The sequence below is a fragment of the Cimex lectularius genome, unplaced genomic scaffold (genome assembly GCF_000648675.2).
Source record: "Cimex lectularius strain Harlan isolate CLEC.00 unplaced genomic scaffold, Clec_2.1 scaffold114, whole genome shotgun sequence".
Lineage (NCBI taxonomy): Eukaryota > Metazoa > Arthropoda > Insecta > Hemiptera > Cimicidae > Cimex > Cimex lectularius.
The window spans coordinates 820,001-844,489 of NW_019392782.1; the positions used below are offsets into that span (position 1 = coordinate 820,001).

The 24,489-nt window shown below is 34.9% G+C and overlaps 1 protein-coding gene across 1 annotated transcript in view; it reads right to left on the reverse strand.

Moving 5' to 3' along the window:
* Positions 1-24,489, reverse strand: part of LOC106666197 (glutamate receptor 1) — a 127,508-nt gene that overhangs the window by 60,019 nt on the left and 43,000 nt on the right. The window contains exons 5-6 of the mRNA XM_024227765.1: positions 16,173-16,280; positions 2,806-2,919 (exon numbers count right to left, since the gene is read on the reverse strand). Coding sequence (XP_024083533.1) covers positions 2,806-2,919; positions 16,173-16,280 — 222 coding nt within the window. The remainder of the gene's footprint in view (positions 1-2,805; positions 2,920-16,172; positions 16,281-24,489) is intronic.

The window sequence follows — 24,489 nt, forward strand, 5'->3', positions numbered from 1 at the left end:
GGCAATTCAAGTTTTGTAATTTACAATAAATAACCGGCACTCTTCGAAAATCACCTACTCCTTGGTTGGTAGTTAGGTCAGACCTCGGTCTTATCCGTCCGACAACCGAGCAAACTCCAGGAGCTATCAACGGCTAGGTCATTCCAGCGCCCAATACAATCTGTTTCTAATTCCAAACCCATTCACGCTCTCACTCAATCTTAAATACATTCTTTTTTATTTATTTACCGTCCACTAGGAATCTTGAGTCCACGTTGAGATTGAGTACTCAATATTCCACCATCACCCTTTACACCTATTACTCAGTATTTTTTATATTTTGCGTTATGTGATTTAGTTCAATTTATTTTACTTTATATTTGCGTCAAAATTTATTAATTCAAGTGCCAGATTTGTAAATAAAGTTCTGAACTTTTTGGCATTCTTAGGGGACTCTAGTTCCATAATAAAGTCATTTTCTCTCAATACTTCCATTCACTCTAACAAATACATTCACTCTAATAAATACATTCATTCTTCATACACCTGAGGGTACACAATAATATCCGCACTATATACAAGCAAACTACTCTGTTTCTTCCTAGAATCGGAACAAGCGATTCATATAAATGTTTAAGAACAATTCCCATATTTGGTGGTATTCTTACGCACTCTCTATTGCACCCTCAGTTAGGTGAACATACCGAAAAACGTTTCTCTACATGGTCACTGACCCAAAATTAAATATTCATGTATTAACCCCGTACGACCCATCCTTAATCGAGTGAGGATGACTCTTTTTATTCTGGTCAGATACCCCGAGGGCAACCTATCAACAGTGCTATAAATGAGACTCTGCCGATCCAGCCCACCAACGCTGCAGCATTATTTAAACCACATGTTTTTATTGCATGTTAAGAGTTTAGGCGGTTTTGCTTTGTCATGTTATATTTTTTAACGTTATTTACTTACCACAATTGTTGTGACGACGTAAGTCCTATTCCTTTCTATGTTACTTTGTGGTTTTAGCCTTTCGTACTTAGCGGCGACAGGTTGAAATCCAGCTTCGTCCGTCCATTCTGCCACCTGCAAAAATTTTCACCAATTTTATAAATTACTAATTTGAACATTCAAATATTAAAAGGCAGATTTTAAAGATTCTATTGTCAATATGGTCTTAATATTGAATTCATTTGAACTAGAATCAGATTACGAAAAATACTTCGGACCACGAAATTAGTGAATTTAATGATTTAAAATGAAGTATACTTCACTAAATTACTCCGTGGCCATTTCATTTGTCGTCGAGAATCCAATCAGATTACACGACATTTGAAAAATGGCAAAAAGGAGGGAAAATTCAAAAGGTGGGGTTGAGAAGGGAAGTTAGTGTCCGAGTGGATCGAGGTCACGATAGCTCAAGTGGTTAGAGGAGCGGCGGATCAAACCGAAGATCGTGGGTTCAAATCCCGCTCGTGCCATTGACTTTTTTACCTCAACTAAAAACGTTAATTAACTGTAATATATTAATTGGTCAAGCGGACCACGAAATTAGCGAATTTATTGTATAAACCTCGACCTGTGAGCATCTTTCGTTTTCCCCGGCAAATATTCCTGTCCAAGGTTTTTCCTGATTTTCTCGTTTTTCCAAGTTTTTAATCCTATTTCTACATTTTCTAGAGGCACAGTCGTTCTTCTGCTTTGCATTTGAGACCTTAACCTGANAAGGTTTGAAACGATTGAACATGTGGCTTTTGTCCAAAGTTACTTTTTTTAGACATCAAACCAAGGTACATTATAAGTCAATTAGTTAAGGTTTTAAGTTGAGATAAAAAAGTCAGTGTCACGAGCGGGATTCGAACCCACGATCTTCGGCGTGATACGCCGCTACTCTACCACTTGAGCTATCGTGACTTGGATCCACTCGAACTTTATCTCAACTAAAAACCTAAATTAATTGAAAAATATTAATTGGTAAAGCGAACTACTAAAACTAGTGAACTAATTTCCCATCTCAATCGCACCTTTTTGAAATTTTCCTTCTTTTTGCCATTTTTCGACAGTACTTTATAATTATATTTAACTTAGCAGAAAGCGGTAAAAATTTAATATATTAAGCAGTGAAATAAGTTCGTTTTCAGCAATTCTATTTTATTCTTCTTGTGGTTCTAAGCAATTTATATATTATTGTTTAAATTCTGTAAAAAGTGATCAGCTAAATTTTTTTTTCATTCGAGTTCTTCGATCGAAATTTTCTTCGAGAACTAATATTTGTAATAAATGTTTAGCTTACTTTTAAAAAAGGAAAAAAGAGGATTTTTGTCATGTAATATTTTTTTATTTCTGCAAAGGGTAAAGAATCCATTATAAACGGTTCGCTTCAAGCAAAACATTGACATGGAATATGCTACAAATATGGGATCAGTCTGAGAAAAAATGTCTAAGTCTAAATGAGCCACAAAAGTGTATTCGAGAGTAGTTGTATTAAATTCACTAATTTCGTGGTCCGCTTAACCAATTAATATATTACAATTAATTGTTTTTAGTTGAGATAAAAAAGTCAATGCCTCGAGCGGGATTCGAACCCACGATCTTCGGCTAGATACGCCGCTGCTCTACCACTTGAGCTATCGTGACCTCGATCCACTCGGGCACTAACTTCCCATCTCAACNCCGAGGGCAACCTATCAACAGTGCTATAAATGAGACTCTGCCGATCCAGCCCACCAACGCTGCAGCATTCTTTAAACCACATGTTTTATTGAATGTTAAGAGTTTAGGCGATTTTGCATTGGTATGTTATATTTTTTAAGGTTATTTACTTACCACAATTGTTGTGACGACGTAAGTCCTATTCCTTTCTATGTTACTTTGTGGTTTTAGTCTTTCGTACTTAGCGGCGACAGGTTGAAATCCAGCTTCGTCCGTCCATTCTGCCACCTGCAAAAATTTTCACCAATTTTATAAATTACTAATTTGAACATTCAAATATTAAAAGGCAGATTTTAAAGATTCTATTGTCAATATGGTCTTAATATTGAATTCATTTGAACTAGAATCAGATTACGAAAAATACTTCGGACCACGAAATTAGTGAATTTAATGATTTAAAATGAAGTATACTTCACTAAATTACTCCGTGGCCATTTCATTTGTCGTCGAGAATCCAATCAGATTACACGACATTTGAAAAATGGCAAAAAGGAGGGAAAATTCAAAAGGTGGGGTTGAGAAGGGAAGTTAGTGTCCGAGTGGATCGAGGTCACGATAGCTCAAGTGGTTAGAGGAGCGGCGGATCAAACCGAAGATCGTGGGTTCAAATCCCGCTCGTGCCATTGACTTTTTTACCTCAACTAAAAACGTTAATTAACTGTAATATATTAATTGGTCAAGCGGACCACGAAATTAGCGAATTTATTGTATAAACCTCGACCTGTGAGCATCTTTCGTTTTCCCCGGCAAATATTCCTGTCCAAGGTTTTTCCTGATTTTCTCGTTTTTCCAAGTTTTTAATCGTATTTCTACATTTTCTAGAGGCACAGTCGTTCTTCTGCTTTGCATTTGAGACCTTAACCTGAGCCTACTGTGAATGATTTACACTAGTTCATATAATACACCGTAAAAACATGAGTTTTTCTTTTCATTTGATTTTTTGTTTTTCTTCTTTATCCATCAATTAATGACAACATGAGTTTTACCGAGAATTGGATGTAATATGATGCATTTTTGGACGTAGGGATTGGATGAAAGATGGAAAACTTCCGTGAAGAAAGCTTTATTACAACCGTTTGTACGTACCGTATAAAACTTTAAGGAACCACTAAACCAAGGTTTCGTTCAAATAGAAAACTTTTCAATCATTTCAATCCAAAGTCGTTAAAACCATTGTAAATACACCCTATTGTCTCTAACAATATCCTTCACAACTACTTTAAAATCCCAATTATTAAAAAATTTACCATATTCCACAGTCACTCTTCCACCATTCAAATAATGGTGTTAATTGTTGTATAATAAACTGATCTAAAAACACCAAAGATTTAGCAATTCATAAAAGAAAACAAGGAGAAGAAAACGAAGAAAACCAGAATCTTCATAAATACATATATAAGTACATGCACTTTTAAATTGCAGACAGCAATAAAATATTTATTTAAACAAATCATATCAGGGAAATTCAAAAGTCAAGTACTGAGCAATTTGACAATGAATTTTATTTGTTATGGGTCAAAAAGGTGCTTTGAATATTACTATGTTGTCAGAATGTCAGAAGAGCGGAAAAAACAAGCAGGCTCTTACAGTCAAGTTTCTCCAGGCGGAAAAGTTCACATGTCTCATGAAAAAAACGTTATAAGAATGATTCGATTTTAAAGTAATAAGAAATTATTATGCTCGTTTAGGTAGGTCAACTTAAGGTCGTTTTTTTCAACCATTATGTTTAAAAAAAGATTATTTAGATATTTTGTTGGTCTATAAGTCGTTTGTAGTATTTTATATCATGGGAATAAAATGACAGTGTTGCTTGTAAGAAGTCAATACAGTCAGAAGATCTTTAAACGATGAAATCCCGGTAAAGGCACTGAGAACACCATTATACCTTAAGAAGGATCTGGCAATTTGGCAGGGGGAGACCTTTAGCGCCATTAGGGGTAGGGCACCGCGACAATAAAATCAATCATTCCCACTGGAAGAAGTGGGATCCTCTGATCCTTCACCCTCGCCCTGTCAACTAATGTTCGCCACAACGCCAACATAATGGTCTCAGTTTGAGGTTGTTGATCCCGTTGGCCGCCGGCTACACAAAAGCTTTCGTGAAATACTAAACAAAGAAGTATTGGATTTGCACGAAGAGAAAGTTTCAGCCGGTCGAACAACCGGCTTCCATGAGGGAAAATTATTTAATCAGTTGATTAGAATCACACTTGATTTAATCGTCTGGTCGTTCGAGGATGACAAGGTTAGGACAAGGTTTGAAACGATTGAACATGTGGCTTTTGTCCAAAGTTACTTTTTTTAGACATCAAACCAAGGTACATTATAAGTCAATTAGTTAAGGTTTTTAGTTGAGATGAAAAAGACAGTGTCATCAGCGTGATTCAAACCCACGATCTTCGGCGTGATACGCCGCTACTCTACCACTTGAGCTATCGGGACTTCGATCCCCTCGGGCACTAATTTCCCATCTCAATCGCACCTTTTTGAAATTTTCCTTCTTTTTGCCATTTTTTGACAGTACTTTATAATTATATTTAACTTAGCAGAAAGCGGTAAAAATTTAATATATTAAGCAGTGAAATAAGTTCGTTTTCAACAATTCTATTTTATCCTTCTTGTGGTTCTAAGCAATTTATATATTATTGTTTAAATTCTGTAAATAGTGATCAGCTAAATTTTTTTTCATTCGAGTTCTTCGATCGAAATTTTCTTCGAAAACTAATATTTGTAATAAATGTTTAGCTCACTTTTAAAAAAGTAAAAAAGAAGATTTTTGTCATGTAATATTTTTTTATTTCTGCAAAGGGTAAAGAATCCATTATAAACAGTTCACTTCAAGCAAAACATTGACATGGAATATGCTACAAATATGGGTCAGTCTGAGAAAAAATGTCTAAGTCTAAATGAGCCGCAAAAGTGTGTTCAAGAGTAGTTGTATTAAATTCACTAATTTCGTGGTCCGCTTGACCAATTAATATATTACAATTAATTGTTTTTAGTTGAGATAAAAAATTCAATGGCACGAGCGGGATTGGAACCCACGATCTTCGGCTAGATACGCCGCAGCTAAACCACTTGAGCTAACGTGACCTCGATCCACTCGGACACTAACTTCCCATCTCAACCGCACCTTTTGCATTTTCCCTCCTTTTTGCCATTTTTCAATTGTCGTGTAATCCGATTGGATTCTCGACGACAAATGAAATGGCCACGAAGAGTATACTTCGTTTTAATTCATTAAATTCACTAATTTCGTAATCTGCTTGATCAATTAATATATTACAATTAATTAAGGTTTTTAGTTGAGATAAAAAATATGGCAGAAAGGAGAAAAAATTCAAAAAGTGAGGTTGAGATGGGAAGTTAGTGTCCGAGTGGATCGAGGTCACGGTAGCTCAAGTGGTATAGCAGCGGCGTATCTAGCCGAAGATCGTGGGTTCGAATCCAGATCGTACCATTGACTTTTTTATCTCAACTAAAAACCTTAATTAACCGTATTAGTTGTACTAATTTACAATGAAATATTATTTGCTTGTTTTTATTGATATTAAATTAAAAAACCTAGTCACATTTCAAACTTTCAGCTGTTTACGCCACATAGTTATACTAATTTTAAAATATATTCAAATATTGGGTATAGCTTTTTTCCGAGAAATTACCTGCTTTTCACTTCAAAATAGAACTTTTTAATTTCAAATTAACACATTTTAATTTTAAATTAATGTGTTTTATTTGAAATTACCCATTTTTAACTTCAATTTAATATTTTAATTTCAAACTAACCCTTACGAACTACAAATACATTTTTTTAATTTAAAATTCATCCTTTCAAAATAACTTTTTTAATTTCAAATTATCGCTTTTTATCTTCCAATAAACCCATTTTAACATCACGTTAACCTTCTTCAATTTTAAATTAACCCTTTTTCACGTCAAATTGACCTTTTCAATTTTATATTATTCCTTTAAAACTACTTTTATAACCCGTTTTTACAAATTAACCACTTTTTTAATGACATAAAAACATGCGAGATTGTAAATAAAACCCTTTAAGTAAAATTGTTGTATATCTGTTTTTTTTTTTTTTTAGAATTGAAAATAACTGGGCTTTTATAGGGCGATATGATAATTAAATTAAAATTGAAAAATGATATATAATTAACTATAAATGATTATTTTATTATTAATTAAATATTTCTAAATTAAAAATAATTGGTCTCTTAAAAACCAAATTAAAAGACGAATAGGTAATATAAGAAAAAATTAAAGTAGATCAATTAAGGTTTTTAGTTGGGATAAATTATTTTTTAATTGAAAGATGTTAATTGGTCAAGCGGAACACTAAAACTAGTGAATGGAATTAAACTGGATATTTAAAAAAAATTCAAATTAAAAGAATAATTTTTGTATTATATTGTAATGTTATATGTTATAATTTTATAATTAGTTATACATTTTCACAACCATAAAAAAGTGTTAATTTAAAATTAAATAAATCTTAATTTCAAATCATAAAAGGGTTTTTGTAGTTAAAAATGATTCATTTAAAATTAAAAATAGCTTAATTTGAAATTAGAAAGCGTTAATTTGAAATAATAAAGAATATTATGCAAATAAAAGTTGTTGAAATTATAAATAGTTAATTTTAAATTGAAAAAAGTTAATTAGAATTTAAAAATCGTTAAACTGAAATCAAAAAGTTTTTCTGAAAAAAAGAGTTAATTTGATATTAGAAAGCGTTAATTCGAAATAAAAAAGCATATTACGCAAATAAAAGTTGTTGACATTATAAATAGCTAATTTTAAATTGAAAAAGTTAATTTGAAATTAAAAATCGTTAAATTAAAATCAAAAAGTTTGTCTGAAAAAAAGTTAGTTTGAAATAAAAAAGAATATTATGGAAATAAAAGTTGTTGAAATTATAAATAGTTAATTTTAGTTTGAAAAAAGTTAATTTGAAGTTAAAAATCGTTAAATTGGAATCAAAAAGTTTTTCTGTAAAAACAGCGTTAATTTGAAATTAGAAAAGGTTGATTCATGATAAAAAGAGTTATTTAATATTAAAAACATTAATTTAAAGTTGATAAACGATCAATTTATAGTTTAGAAGTGTTAATTTGACGAAAAACGTAATATTTAAGTTGAAACCTCGACTATAATTTATTTTGCCTTTTAATTTTGTTTGTTATTAACTCAGGACATTAAGATTAAATAAGACATTTGATTTTGTGTAATATTTTATAATATTTTAACAGGAATCAAGGTTCATAACGAGACGGGAGTTAATCCATCTTTCGGTAATTCTGCTCTTTTCCATGTAGCGAATCGCAAGCCGTTTTTCCTCCCAACACTAAGCACATTTATCCAGCTCATTTGGAATTCTCCTTTTCACTACAGTTTTTGGCTTGCCTAAATACCAAGGGAAAAAACATCATGCTCTGAGTCTTTTTGACTCTGGTACACCGAACTCTAGTACGTGAAAGAATTGGATTAGCAATTTTGTAACTAAATAAAATTTTGGAAAAATTGATCAAAATGGATAAATAGCAGGAAGAACCCTACTAGATTAAATAGTTTTAATTTTAAAAAATCAACTTTCTCTTCTTTGGCCTTTCTATCTACTGTAGGAGGGGAAGGATAGGAAAAGGCTTTAAGAACAATAAGAATACATTTTTTAAATACTTCCCAATACTTAATTGATACAATTGTCAAAAAATTACCAAATAAATAGCTAAGTAGTTCATCCCCATTTGAAGGATTCCCCTCTTTAGGGTACTTGATAAACGCTAACCCATTATTGACTTAGATTTATTTTCCGTGTGACTCGGAAACGAGCCTGAAAGGTTAGACGAAGGGTGATTGATAAGGGGGAACGAGAAGGAGCTGGTTAAAAACTGATTCAGCTCGGAGCCTGCGGCGCTCCACGGCCCCAACAGCCGCCCGAATCATTGGCCCCGAGCCAGCCTGGAAAGATTTGGAACTATTTTATCAAGATCACCCCTCTTTGCCCTTGGCATCAACCCTAGGGTCAATCCTATCAATACATTTTGCCGACTAGTTCAGTCGTTTCTACATATATTACACCGATGCGGAGGAAAAGTACAATTCATTCGATTTTAATTAATCCAATTTAATAAATTCGTTCAAGTTGGTTTTACTCTTCCAAGAGAACTATCAAAAAGTAATGCGTACGTTTTATACAATTTTACAACCAAGGTATTAGGCTTTTACTCTTCTGTAGTGGTAATTTCTTAATTTGAAATGAGTTATTTTTAATTACTTAGAAATCGTGAGATGCGGTCTGGTGAGATGTAGGTTTCATAAAAACATTTTCTTTATCGTGCCAACGTTTCGATCTTTATTGAGATCATCTTCAGGGCTCAAAATGTCTGTCTTCTGTGCAATTGTGCCCTTCTTGCGTGTCGTGTTGAGAGTGCCGTGAGTTATTTTTATTCAAGTTTCATTTTATGTTTCAGTTATTCCTAACATTGGTATCCATCTATAAAAGATCTAGAAAGTACAAGTTACACATGAGATCAATGGATGTTGGTAAAAGTAACAAGCAAAGACAAATAAATATGTCTCGACAAAAATGACCAAGGAGGATGCCGAATAATCAGATTACATCATAATGGTCTATCGCAAGGTAGATCCTTCATGAAAACAAACATTATCTGTCAAAATTCAACCTGAGTACATGTTAAAATTTTACAACCAAACTTCTAACGCCTAATTCAGTAATATACATATATTTTTATGGCTAAAAAAATTTATACGAATGCAATGTTTTTTGAATTTCCGTAAATAAAGTTTCATTCAATTCGTTGATCTTGTTGTAGCCGCATCCTTCAATTTTTATTAAATTGATTAAATATATATTTTACTAAAATTACATAATAAAAAATCAAAGAATTTTAATGAATATTATCCAATTAATTAAGGTTTTAAGTTGAGATAAAAAAGTTCACTGGTTCAAATTGCTTGTACTCAAGTTCAATCTGCTCTTCGACTTGAGCGATCGTGACTTCGATCTTTTCGGGCACTAACTTCCCATCTCAACCCCACCTTTCGAATTTTCCCTCCTTTTTGAAAATGGAAAAGTGGTAGAGTAACGGCGTATCAAGGGAAGGTCGTGGGAGTCGAATCCCGCTCGTGACACTGACTTTTTATCTCAACTTAAAACCTTAATTAATTGGATGATATTATTTGGTCAAGCGGACCACGAAAAATAGTGAATGTAATGAATATTAATGTGTTTTATGTGATTAAATAATGAATCTTTTTTCTACAGTAATTATGTGCGTAGATTTTCCTATTTTAATTTCAATAATATAGTTTAATATTTTCATTAAGTAGATAGAGAAATAGATAGAAATATTTTTATAGATAAATGTATACACAACACAGAAATACCTGACATAAAAATTACAGCATGGGTAAAACATCCGCTGCTGGAGGTTGTTGCCAAAATAAATTACTCTTCTTTATGTGTGGTGAGTAGTGACTGTTAGTCGATAAATATTCAGAAATCTTGACATGCGGTCTGGTGTGATGTTGGTTTCAGAAAAATATTTTCTTTATCGTGCCAACGTTTCGATTTTTATTGAGATCATCTTCAGCGCTCAAAGTGTTTGTCTTCTGTGTAACTTGCCATTCTTGCGTGTCGTGTTGAGAGTAAAAACTATCATAAACTTACACGCAGAAAACAAACACTTTGAGCCGTGAAGATGAACTCAATAAAGAACGAAACGTTGGCACGATAAAGAAAATGTTTTTCTGGAACCTACATCACACCAGACCGCATCTCAAGATTTATAAATAATTACTCTTCTTTGAAATGATCTGATTTAAAAAAAATATATAATTTAAAAAATAATAACAAATGAAATAAAAATATAGCAATTAATTCAATTCACTAATTTCGTGGTCCGCTTGACCGATTAATATCTTACAATTAATTAAGGTTTTCAGTTGAGATAAAATAGTCAATGGCAAGAGCGAGGTTGCAAAAATGGCAAAAAGGAGGGAAAATTCAAAAGGTGGGGTTGAGATGGGAAGTTAGTGCCCGAGTGGATCGAGGTTACGATAGCTCAAGTGGTAGAGCAACGGCGTATCAAGCCGAAGATCGTGGGTTCGAATCCCGCTCGTGCCGTTGACTTTTTTATCTCAACTAAAAACCTTAAATAATTGTAATATATTTATTGGTCAAGCGGACCACGAAATTAGTGAATTTAATACAACTAGTCTTGAATACACTTTTGCGGCTTATTTAGAATTAGACATTTTTTCTCAAACTGATCCCATATTTGTAGCATATTCCATGTCAAAGTTTTGCTTGAAGCGAAATGCTTATAATGGATTCTTTACCCTTTGCAGAAATAAAAAACTATTACATGACAAAAATCCACTTTTTTCCTTTTTTAATGTAAGCTAAACATTTATTACAAATATTAGTTCTCGAAGAAAATTTCGATCGAAGAACTCGAATGGAAAAAAAAATTAGCTGATCACTTTTTACAGAATGGAAACAATAATAGATAAATTGCTTAGAACCACAAGAAGAATAAAATAGAATTGCTAAAAACGAACTTATTTCACTACTTAATATATTAAATTTTCACCGCTTTCTGCTAAGTTAAATATACTTATAAAGTACCGGGGAAAAATGGCAAAAAGAAGGAAAATTTCAAAAAGGTGCGGTTGAGATGGGAAATTAGTGCCCGAGTGGATCGAAATCACGATAGGTCAAGTGGTAGAGCAGCAGCGTATCTAGCCGAAGATCGTGGGTTCGAATCACGCTGATGACACTGTCTTTTTCATCTCAACTAAAAACCTTAATTAATTGTATACAAATTAAAATGAAATTGCTCGTATACTAACTAAAAATACAAGGGCAACTCAAGTAAAATAGGAAACATGTACATCAATATGAAACTAAAATTGATGTGAAATTTAACACATGACCGGTTTTTCCAAGCATGCCAGGCATACCGCTCCAGGATATGAGTATCTAATCAATTCAATATTTGAAGGAATTTTTCTTTTTCCAACACAACCGCACCAAAATATTAAAAGCGTATCTCATTCGATATTGAACACTGGGCCACGAAGCGAAATATGTTCGCAACATCACGCGAATTGCAAATATTACACTTCCCTGAGTCTCCGTCGCGATCCATTATGCTGACTTCAAATATAGGACCGCAGCTGATTTTAAAAACCATCGGAATTCTCTCAGGTTAGATCTTTATAATTGTATTTCTGTAAGTCAACAGTTGCCGAATCCTGTTTAAGTCCTTTGTAAATTTTAACGTGTTCAATAGACCGGGTATTTTCTAAATAATCCACCCGATGTTAGGCATTGATTTTGTTTAACAGAAAAAGTAAATGAGTTCTACAAGGTTACATGATATCTAAATTCAGCGATACTACTTTTGCTTCCGGAAAAGCGCATCAAAAGACTTTGCGATTAATTTCCTCAACCGCTGTAATCCTAGAAAATTTTCCTTCATGAGCTTCCATTGATTTCATTACATATCCAAAATAGTGAAATGACAAGGGATTCTCCAGCAGGGAAACATTGAAAGCTCCAAGTCTGACCCCAGTAAAACGATAAATCCTTACATACCGCTTTAAAAATGGAAACCATAGTTTTAAGGGGGATTACATTTTGTTAAATCAGGTGTGATCAGATTTTGTTTAAAAATTTTTTAGCAATGGAAGCTTTTGCTTTAATGTCTGAGAACAAGGATAAAAGAGGGGTTAATATACCCAGATACTTATATTCAGTTACAATCTCTTTCCTTTTTCCTTAAAATTTTTTTTCTAAAGAAGTTTTACCTTATTTTTAAAGATTGACGGTAAGTTTCCGCTTTTCACAGTTCCAGAATATTTGTGTTTTCTGTAGACCTTATACACTATCTGCCAATATTATTATATCGTCCGCGAAAATAAAAATTTTGATTTTAAGCGTCGGATACTTATATTACTTTCTAAGACGGAGGACAGGTCATCCAAAAAGAGAGAAAATTGGTCAACATTGGTCTAAGCTGACCGCCGTGTAAATTCAAATTGAACCTTTTTGACCTCGTACCCAAGAATAAATAACCGGAAAATGAAAACAAAGGATACAAAGAAGTTTACTGGAAAAACCCCATTTACTCAATTTGAAGAGTTCTCCATTCCGGTCCACTAAATAAAATGCAGGTTTTAGTTCTACAGAGAAACAATCGATCCTTAAGCTGATTGAATTTAATATTTAAAACATTGATGAAGAATGATGAAGACGAAGAATAGTTCTTTCGAAATCCGATTTGACACTCACTTATTAGATTCTTTTCATTAAGAAATGTCTCTATTCCATTAGGAATTAAACTGAAATATATTGTTGATACTACATCTAGACAAGATATACCTCTATAGTTCGACAACTCATTTTTAAAATTTAGCAATATCTTTCAATTAATTAATGTTTTTAGTTGAGATAAAAAAGTCAGCGTAACGAGCGGGATTCGGACCTTCGGCTAGATACCGCACTCTACTCTCCCACATGAGCTATCGTGACTTGGATCCACTCGAACTTTATCTCAACTAAAAACCTAAATTATTTGAAAGATATTAATTGGTCAAGCGAACTACGAAAACTAGTGAACTTTGCATATTTTCACTGTGGGAGTTTATCGGCACATAAGACGCTGAGGTCATCGCCAGCACTGTGCGCATTTTCCTTTTTTTTAGGTCTGTGAAGCGTATTTTGCCGTGCTCAGCCAATTGCTTGATCTGGTTACAGACTCTCTGCTTTTTATACCACAGGTTGGCAACTAAAAAAAACAAAAACAAAATTTTTTTACCGACATATCTGCGCATCACCCACTGGACGAGCATAGCCGAAGACAACCCCGGCACCAAAATCCGGGGTTATATAATATTCGTCCTTGCGATACCATGGAAGACACCTGGTCTTTGAGTACCCAGGCGTCCTACCCAGGAATCACCAAAACGTCACACCCCATCACGGAAAAACTCGGCTCATTATTTCTCGGAGTGAGGTTGGACCCACTCCATTCTTACCTAAGCTACTTTACTCCCTAGATCCAGATTACTCGATATTTCTCGATGCGGGATTAACAACCCCGTTCTCTCACGCTAATAAATTATTCACCCCAATAGATTAGTACTACACAGACACAATACGTACACACACTAACACTAAATTCGTTTAGAACGCCTTATACCCCGAACAGCGATCTGCCCGCTGCCTTGCCTCACGACTACGCACAGGTCAAGCCTTCTGCAATTATAAAATGTGATCGACAGTTATTTTTCCTTGCCATAACCGGCACCTACGCGGTCCTTTTTCTGTCAGAAGTTGCCCGTGAGTAATTCCTGTATGACTTATGCGTAACCTTGTCAGTACAGTACAGTTTTCCACCCGCTCTCCGTGAAACATGGACTTAAGTCTTTCTTAACCAGCCATAGTTTCGTAGGATTATTTATGTTTTTCAAACCTAGCGGTTTCTCCGTTCTCCTTTTACAATATTGGAACTATTAGGCGAAAATCAGCTGATCGAACATGATGGGAAGTGCTTTCCGGCGGCCTCTTTCGTATTTTCATTACAAGTTTTTTTAAGAGGGTCCTCCAACAACTTGGTCATTTCTGCCCCGAAACATTAGCAAAATACCGCTATACACTTGACACACAATCATACCAATAAATTCATACCTTGACTACATTGATCGCACTCATACTGTTTGGTGGATGGAGTACTCGATCCCTATACTAAACTAATCTAAATTTTTATAAAATTTCCGCCATCGGCCGTAAAATATCCGTCATAGACACAACCGGAGAGGCGATGGAGAAGTTACTTCGCCATCAGCCCCTCCCTATTTCATTACAATTAGTCAGAGGTCAAGAGTTCAATAATTAAAGTTCGTAATGTTTTGTAGGCTATTAGGTAAAATATGTAAAAAATTAAAGTTTCTATTGTAATTACAAATAGATGCAAGTAACATTGGAGTTTATTAAATTCACTAGTTCCGTGGTACCCTTGACCAATTAATATATTTCAATGAATTGAGGTTTTTAATTGAGATAAAAAAGTCAGTGTCAAGAGCGGGATTCGAACCTACGACCTTCTGATAGATACGCCCCTATTCCACCACTCCACCACTAGAGCTATCGTGACTTCGATCCTCTCGGACACTAACTTCCCATCTCAACCCCACCTTTTGAATTTTCCTAGTGAATGCAATAGTTAAACTTTTAAACCTCAAAAAATAAAGATTTGTCAACGTATTTGTTCTAGATTCACACATAATTAATCGTATTGGTTTCTACAAGTTAAAATTATTACCAACTTAAAGATATTAGATAATATTCCATACAAAATAATAAACTAACTTCCCACCTCAACCACACCTTTTTAATTTTCCCTCCTTTTCGCGATTTTTCAAATGTCGTGTAATCTATTTGATTCTCGGCGAAAAATCACGATAGCTCAAGTGGTAGAGTAGCGGCGTATCTAGCCGAAGGTCGTGGTTCAAATCCCGGTCGTGATACTGACTTTTTTATCTCAACTATCGTAAAAACCTTAATTAATTGGAGTTTATATTTTCTGTTAAAAATTGCTATATTGTATATACATACATATTATATCTTTGACATTATCCTAATAAATTTGATTTATTGTCAATGTGTGGTGATTAGTGACCGTTAATCGATAATTATTCAGAAATCATGAGATGCGGTCTGGTGTGATGTAGGTTTCAGAAAAACATTTTCTTTATCGTGCCAACGTTTCCATCTTTATTGAGATCATCTTCAGGGCCTGGGATTTACAAACCTTGTTTACGTTTAACAAATACATTTAGGATGTGGAAAAGTGAATTTTGCACTGTATAAATTCACTTTTCCACATCCTAAATGTATTTGTTATATGTAAACAATGTGTGTATTTGTAAGACCCAGGCTCTGAAGATGATCTCAATAAAGATCGAAACGTAGGCACGATGAAGAAAATGTTTTTCTGAAACCTACATCACACAACCCGCATCTCACGATTTCTGAATAATTATTTATTGTCAATAATGACGAGTGAATTCAATGTGAAAATTCATTCTGTGGAAGTTTGTTTCAGAATTTGTTATTGATTTTTTCAATTGGGTTGATTGGATGGAAAATTTAAAACAAAATGTGTGCTGGCGTTTCAAAAGCCAAGGGTAAAGAGCGTTCCTCAGGTATTCAATATTAAAAGACTATATTTATCCAGAAAGGGTGTATCAGCGAATTGGTCCCATAAATATTTAAGCCTCTCCTTTCAGAGCACTTCCAATACTGGTGAAAGTTGAAGGGGCAGCCATCATCCGCCAGTTGAGCCATAAACGTGGAACATTAAAATATTATGGATAGGCCCAAAGCGAACAAAAGACGTCTACACTTTTTTGTAAATGTTTTAGGAAAAAATCTATCGGCTCACCTTGACCATGGCGCTGTTGACGGTCATTTCGACGACGTGCAGTGTGTAATTTTGACGACGGCCGTCTTCGCTGAACCGGATTTCTCCTGTCAAACCTTCGAGTTCGACCTGAAAAATTAAAAAACCTACACTGTAGTACATATTCCCATATAAAGTAGAAACAACTCCTAATTGAAATAATAAATTATATAATTTCGAGTGAAAACCTCGATACGCTGAGTTGTTTAAACATTGCATATAAAATTTACTTCACTATACTGTAGAAAAAATAGAGCAATAAAAATACATGTAAATTCGTATTACTATTTAAAAAAATGCACATACAAGGTCGTGATGTCATCGGATTGCATTCTTTCCGACATACAGTTCCATTTTGCCATTACCGATCAACAAGTTGTCCCACGGGAGTCCGTAAGGCGAGACCTTTTTGCATTCCCGGCCCTCCGTTCCGCTTATGATGGATGACGCGTCAACTTTACATCATACCGCAATTGATTGTAGCCGGAGAAAGTTATGCCCCATCCGTTTTGCAACTTGTCTAACAAAGCTATCGTACTTATATTTAATTTGCTAAAGGATTATACGCATGAGAAATTTTTATGTTTTTAAGGTCACGGCAATTTTAATCGGAAGCACATAAACCTAAGAGATTTTTCACGATTGATCCAAAATATTTACTTTTTTACCAGTCATAAAGCTAATTTATCACCACACACTTAAATATATTTAAAATAAATATGTTAATTTTATATTATTCTATATTTCTGTAAATCATGAGTGATATGATTCATTTTTGCTAAGTTAAACCGTAATCATGTAAAATATTTAACTGCTATTAAGGGGTCAAGAATGAATATAAGTGTAACTTTTATTTTGATTGTTAAAGTTTTTGTTATTTAAACAATTTAATTTAGAAATAAAATTATTTTCCTAATTTTTTTAGTTTGGTCATATTACTGACAGTACGTTAACAAATTGTCGATAGTTTGAGTAACATTTTTGAATATTGGTAAGAAGAAGATCGACAGATAAATTAAATAATGGATGAGAGAAAAATATCGTGAAACAGAAAAGGTTTCCAGAACAGTAGTAGGAGAGTAAGACGTAAGAGGAGAGAGAGAGAGAGAGAGAGAGAGAGTGAGAGAGAGAGAGAGAGAAAGAGAGAGAGAAAGCCGATAGAGAAAAAGTGGAAAATGGCAGAAATAGAATCGAGCAAGTGAAAAAATTAGATAAAAAAGTAAAGCAAAATTGTAGTGATAGTGAGACAAATAGACGGACGCGATTCGAATAGTGAGATCTGTAGTGAAATGGTAAGAAAGATATAAAAAGAGATAGTGAAATGCGTTAGACAAAAGAACAAAAAGGGAGAATAAAGAAAGAATATGCCCGAACGAGAGACAGACAGACTAAAATGTAAATAAATATTAATAAAATAAATAAAAATAAAAAATCTTATATTAGAATAGAAAAAAAAGAGACAGAGATAAAAGTCAGAAAACAAAGCGAGAGGAGACAGATAGCATTAAATGAATGCAGAACAGATATAGAAAAACAGAAAGTAGCAAAAGTAGACGAGAATATATTTAAAAGTTAGGGAAAGAATAGAACAAAATGATAGTTTTTCTGAGATAATATAAAAGAACCCAAATGCAAAAGAGAGTTCGGTAGTAAAATAAGAAATATATGTATAAGGGGAAAATTGAATTGAAACACTTTATTTATAATATACGCTGATTTAAATATTAGGAGGAGAAAGAGAGAGAAAGAGAAAGAAAAAGAGAGAGATAGAGAGAGAGAGAGTGTGAGAGTGAGAGAGAGCGAGAGAGTGAGGAAGAGAGAGAAAAAGACATATATATATCGGGNGAAAAAAGAGAGAGAGGGAGAGAACAAAGAATAATCTATATAGGTTGGATTTCTCTTTAAAAAATACATTAATAAATCATTCAAACAGTTATTTTATGCGGGATTTGCATCTTGTCATAATAAATGCATGATAAAATGGCCGATGTAAATTTTCATAGTTTTCCAGTTAATTTTTTTATTGCCCTGTCAGTTTTCCTTATGGCCTTTTCGCTTGGGTCAAAGTAAATTGCAGAGTGCGCTATTATTTCACGAGAAATTTCACGTTCTTCATAACTCGCTTCATAAATACACTTCCTACAGCAACGTCCTACATCAGAGCAAAGGAGAAGACATGGTGGTATTTTTCTTTCATAACAAATGCAGCAGAGAGCAGAAGAGGAGCGAGACACTGTTTATTTATTCAATACCCTGGGGTCATTGAGAATTTAGGTCGAAAGGACCCGAAGTTTACTTATAATTAGTCGCACAGACACGTCACCTAGATATTGATTTTATAATTAATGTATAAAGCCCACTCGAAAAAATAACACGTTGAAACATAAATTGAAAACTGAACACAGCAGGCATTTTTCGTTTTTTTCCTTATAAATCAAAGTTTTACCTCCCCTAATTAGAACAAAGGTTTGATGTGTTTTGACACGATTCCAAAAGAGGATAAGAGAGAATGATAAGGGCTGTACGAACCGTTGTTCTTTCATTATATACATCTAATCTCGACAAATAAAGTTTTAGAGGGGATGGTTCGCATTTCACCCTTGATCTCTTGTGGATCCGAGCCAACTAGCACAATTACATCATGAAAATCAACGTCGATTTGATTTCTATTGAACTAAGATAGAAATAAAACCTCGATTTAGAAAGGACGAAAAAAAATTGAAAATTTATTATAAATCGATTGAATAAATATAATTCAAATTAATATAATATTACTTATCCTTCCATACTTGCTTAGTGGTCATAATTGACCGTATTATATTTTATAATTAATTATTCTTTTTATTTTTCATCTCAACCAAAAACCTTAGATAAAAAGAATATTTAATTATTGTGCAAGAATATTCCATTCATGTTTGTTTATACAACGATATATTACACATGGAACTATTCATTATGTAATATAATGGTAGTTAATTTTCAATTTCCTGCTATAATTACAATGCATACCAGCGATCAAATGCTTCGATGAATCAATAAATTAATAATCTCTGTGCCAAACGTAGCATTATTTGCGTAAATACTTACAAATATAACATCAGCGAAGCTTTTTAGAAATCGATCAATAAAAATGAAACCAAATGTGAAACGGATTTGCCCGACCCGTGGAAAACCATTTGGGAGGCTTTTAACGCTTTAAAAGTAAAATCCCATCAATCAAAGATTTTTATTTTATCCCTATTCGAGTGGATACAAAAATTTCGTTTCGTTCGTTTCAGAGGATTTAGGCGAAATTTTTAATTTTAGTGAATTATTGTTGTTTTAACTACGTATTAATTATGTCATAGCGTTATAAGCAACCTTTCTTTATCGATTTTTCATTATACGATTATAAGAATAACGCATGGGCATTTTCCGGCCAAAAAAGTACCGCGTTGGTGCCCGTAATGCAAGGGCAAATAACGGTAGAGCACTTTTTTAATTGCGGAAAGCTTGATACATGTAGCCGATATTTTAGCACATCATTCATACGGGTGGTACAAAGTGGTTAAGGCTCGGGGCCCAAGAAAGGTGTACCTCGTGTCCTCATTCACCTACCTCTCTCACTCCAGGTTCCTTCATTCTTCCCTGTGACCCCTCCCAACCATTGGTTACAAGGGGAGTGTCCGGGGGCAAAATAATGGTGCAGCGCTGAGGGCGTGGCAACCTCTCAAAGGCACACCAGGGTTAGGGTACCAGATCCTGTCTGCATAGACGGGGGAGGGTGCATAACCATCTGTACAATGGGGTAACAGAAATGTTCGAAGGTTCAGCCCCTGTTACATTGGGAATGGAGTCGTAGTGGTTCGTAGTGACGCCCCTGACGGGAACTTAGAGAAGAGGCTGTCTTCTATCTGTCACCTTCGTGTGACCTTCGCACGAAACTTGCGTTTGATCACCGTTATACACCCGGCCCCACGGGTTACGGCGCATCGGACGGCTGCGTATAAGCGTTGAGGACGCTATGAATATGCTGCTAAGTCCCTCGAATGCGTGAGTAGTGGCGGATGGGATCGAGTAGTCAATTGGTTGCTCCTACTCGAGTATGCTTTGCACGAAGGTGTAGGCTGAGCTCGATTGGAGGCTTTTACCGTAGACTATCTCCTCTAGAGGATGGTTAGCAATTCCACTTTAAACGAAACCGCGGCCGGAGCGGATCCGGTAGTTTCTACGCTAAAGAAGCCCCAATTCTCTGGGAAATAGTGGCCTTCTCTATCTAGGGAGAGCGCGGGAGACCAGGCTGATGTATTTCGGCTTAGGTAGCCCCTTGTGCGCGGCATACGGTTCGATACTTAATGCGGACCCGACCACTTGGAATGGGCAAGCGAGGAGCGAGGTTGTCTTGGTCCCTCGGGCCTGAGCTGCCTCTACACCAACGCTGCGTCAGTAACACACTTCTGTCGTATGCGGAGGTGCGTCAGCTCTCATCTTGAGAATCAAAACGCCCGATAAAATCCAATAGACTTGGTGTGGGCGATAAAGATCCTCATTGTTCTTTTCAGGACGACCTAGTATACGGGAAAGCATACCATATTTGACCTGTACTAGTAGCGGGGCAGGGCAGCGCTCAACGATAGCTGTTCGGATAACTCCAGCTACAGAGATAACATATATGTATTATAACGTGTGTGTTAAAACTACTAAACGTTAATTTATTGGATTGAATATAATATATCAGAGTGAAAGGAAGGGGTTGTTTAACCGCTCTCTGAGGAATATCGAGTACTATTGGGGAGTAAATTTGACCAGACATCTATGTTCGTGGTGATATATATATGTATTGTATGTTTTGTTTCTATCCTGTATTTGACAACCTGAAGCAAAACAAGAAGGATTTTAGGATATCGACATAGTATACATTTAAAAGCATAGAGTCTGTAACCAGGTCGAGATGCTCAAAAGGCTGCAGTTTAAAACAAACCGGGCTCGATAGAAGAGAAAGCGGATGAAAACAACCGGACGGCCGGCAATGACCTCAACTGTTTGTCTGCCCATAAGCGCCCCACTTCGTATAGATTATAAGCGGTTACAGGTAACACTGGCAAAAAATCCTCATAAGATCTGATAGCCAAGCAGCTATTAAAGCATTAGCATGTAAAAGCATCACATCAAAACTAGTCGGAAAGCATCTACAATCTCCAAAACCTGGGGAACACAACAACCAGATGATATCTTGGTTGCCAGGGCAAAAAGGAATTTGGGGTAACGAAAAAGCAGACACGCTTACCAGAGGAATATCTGTAAGGCCGCACATCGGCACCGAATCTGTACTTCGATGACAAAAACATATACAGAATCCTCTATCACAAAATGGATCCAAATAAAACAAAAGGATAAGTGGATAAACTCTAGCGGCGCTAAACACAGTAAACTTATTATGAAACAAACCTCACCAAGACTGGTCAAACCACTGGTGCAATAGGAAAGAGATTCATTGTATAAGTATGTGCTAGGACAAGTCTCACGACGGAGTGTAAAGTGATATGTTGTGACTTTGAGAGATTAAACTTTATTTTACAAAGATTGCTCCATTTTTCAATTGTTGATATGTGGTTTTGTAACATGACTGAAGCTTGTGTAGAAGAGAGATAGCTTGTTAATATGGCGGTGTCATCTGCGTATGTGGCGGTGAGTGTATTCTCATTTGTGGGCATATCAGAAGTAAAAATTGTGTACAACAGCGGAGCGAGTATTGACCCTTGTGGCACACCTGCAAGCACTTCTTCCTTCCCAGAATTTTCCGTATCCTGGTTTACTGCAAAAAATCTCTCTTTAAGGTATGATTGTATAATCAGATAATAGGCCTGGGGTAAAAATAATTTTAATTAGTATAATAATTCCTCTTGCCATATTTTGTCGAAGGCCTGAGAAACGTCTAGAAACACTCCAGTCGCGTACAGTTTCTGCTCGAGACACGAAGTAATGAAATCAGTCACTCTGTGAAGTTGATGAGTGGTGGAATGATCGGTTCGAAAGCCAAATTGATGGTCTGGTAAGATGTTCTTAGTAGCAATAGAGATAATTCTTTTGTAAATTAATTTTTCGAATAATTAAGAAGGAACGGGTAACAAACTAATAGGACTATAAGATGGGGTTTTGGGATCATTTTAATGTAAGAAAGTTTCCATTGTATGGGGAAGTGTGTAGTCCTCAAAATTGCGTTAAATATATAAGTCAAAAAGACTGCTTTTTTTGGAAGTTCTTGAAGAACTTTAGCTGTTATCAAATCATCAAATCATGACCAGGTGATTTCTTTGTAGGAAGCTGTCGTATTTCTTGTGATACTTGTTTTGGAAATATTGGTTTAGGTGGCAGATCTAGGGGCATAGGTATCACAAGTGAAATTATGTTATGAGGTTTGCATACCTCGGAGAGATGTTTCACAAATGTTTTGGACTTTTCTTCATCGGAAACGATCCAAGTATCATCACCATTCCTGAGAGGAGTTGAGACAACGCTATGACGCAAGATACGTTTAGTACTACGCCAGAGGCTCCCATCCTCTGTTGACAAGCATTTTAAATGTGTTTCATATGAGTCTCTCTATTTAACAAAACTTTAAACACTTGTCTTTTATACAGTAAATAAAAAACTTCCATAAATTGAATGAATGCTGAAATTCAAACAATATTGCTCTACAATTGGCGATTAAATATCTGAAAATTTTATGAATCGATCTCATTTTGAGCACAAACAGGAAATAAAGATATATACAGGGTGAATTGCTACTCGTGCTACAAACTTCTCCAGTAGATTCTTCACCCTAAAATGAACAAAAAAGTTCATATTGTCCATGGTCCGATTCNGACCATGGACAATATGAACTTTTTTGTTCATTTTAGGGTGAAGAATCTACTGGAGAAGTTTGTAGCACGAGTAGCAATTCACCCTGTATATTTTACCTTCATATTAAAAAAAGACGAACTTGAATCGGATGTCTTTCATCCAGTGGAAGTCAATACTAAATAAACAACAAATGCGTGCAAGAGGCGTGAAACATTGTTTATTTGTTGAATTCCGAGCTAAGTAATTTTTTTAAAGGGAAAAAGCAGCCTTCTCGAATTCAAAACTAAATCACTAGAAGTATCCGGTTTACAAAGCCCTTGGATAGCCTCCAACTAGGAAGCAACGGCTGCGGACCTGGCGGCGAGGCATTTAAGGCTTCATTTCGGACAAATTGCAGTGTAGACGCTGCTTCCAGACTTGATTAAAAGACCATTTTGGAACGGCCGCTTCACTACAGACTCCAGTAGGAAATTTAATTAATTTCCGGCCAAGGGAGCGCACTTAGTATATAATCGCACTGATAATTGATTGCCAACCGGGTAAGAATACGCAGCCTGGCTGATTTATAGCAATGCCTTTTGGAACAAGGGCCATAATTCAATTGGGGCTTGCTAGCAGGCTGTCGCGGCGAACCCTTTTGATGGATCGACAATATCGGCTTTGCTAAGTTGTCAAAGCTTAGGCACCAATTTCCCCTAATTTGACCGGTGTCATTGATGTCATGATCCATAATTTATTTCTGTTTTAAAGTAAAATTTCACGATCAGTAATTTATTTCTGTTTTAAAATAAAGCTCTCTTGCTTCAAGAAAAACCTCATAATATCATATAAACCTCATATAAAACGTAGGATAATTAAAAATCATTGGTTTATTATAATATATTAATTGATTTTCTTTCTTTTTTTTTCTTCTATTTTCCATCACACTATCTTACAAGCCTTGACAAGTCCCACTGCAGTTGTATTCTATTCTTAAATCTTTCATTGCAACAACAACACCCAACTGAAATAGAAACATTAGATATCAAAAGTAAAAGCCAGTAAAGTAATTCTTGTTGTACAGGAGAGCGTGAAGTCGTCTTTCAAAACACATTAGAATTAATTTATTATATTGTTATTAAATAAAAAACCACTGTCTCCGACGGGATTGGAACATAGAACATAGGAAAAAAATTCGAGTTGCTTATTTTACACATACATATTATTTAAAGGACAAAAACTGAAGTGAACTTACGGACTAACTTTGAAAGAAACATCAAAACAGGGAATAAACAGATTAGATTTGGTACACTTATAATAGTGACAGTCCAAAAAATTATTTTCAGCACTTGAGTTGGTGCTGTAGGTAGAAAATATGAAATATTTAATATGTGTGAGAACAATTTGAAAAAATAAAATCAATAAATAAATAAATTTAGTGGATTACACGAGAATACGCTAGTAAGCCGCGCAGGTGCCCCTTATGCAGGGAGGT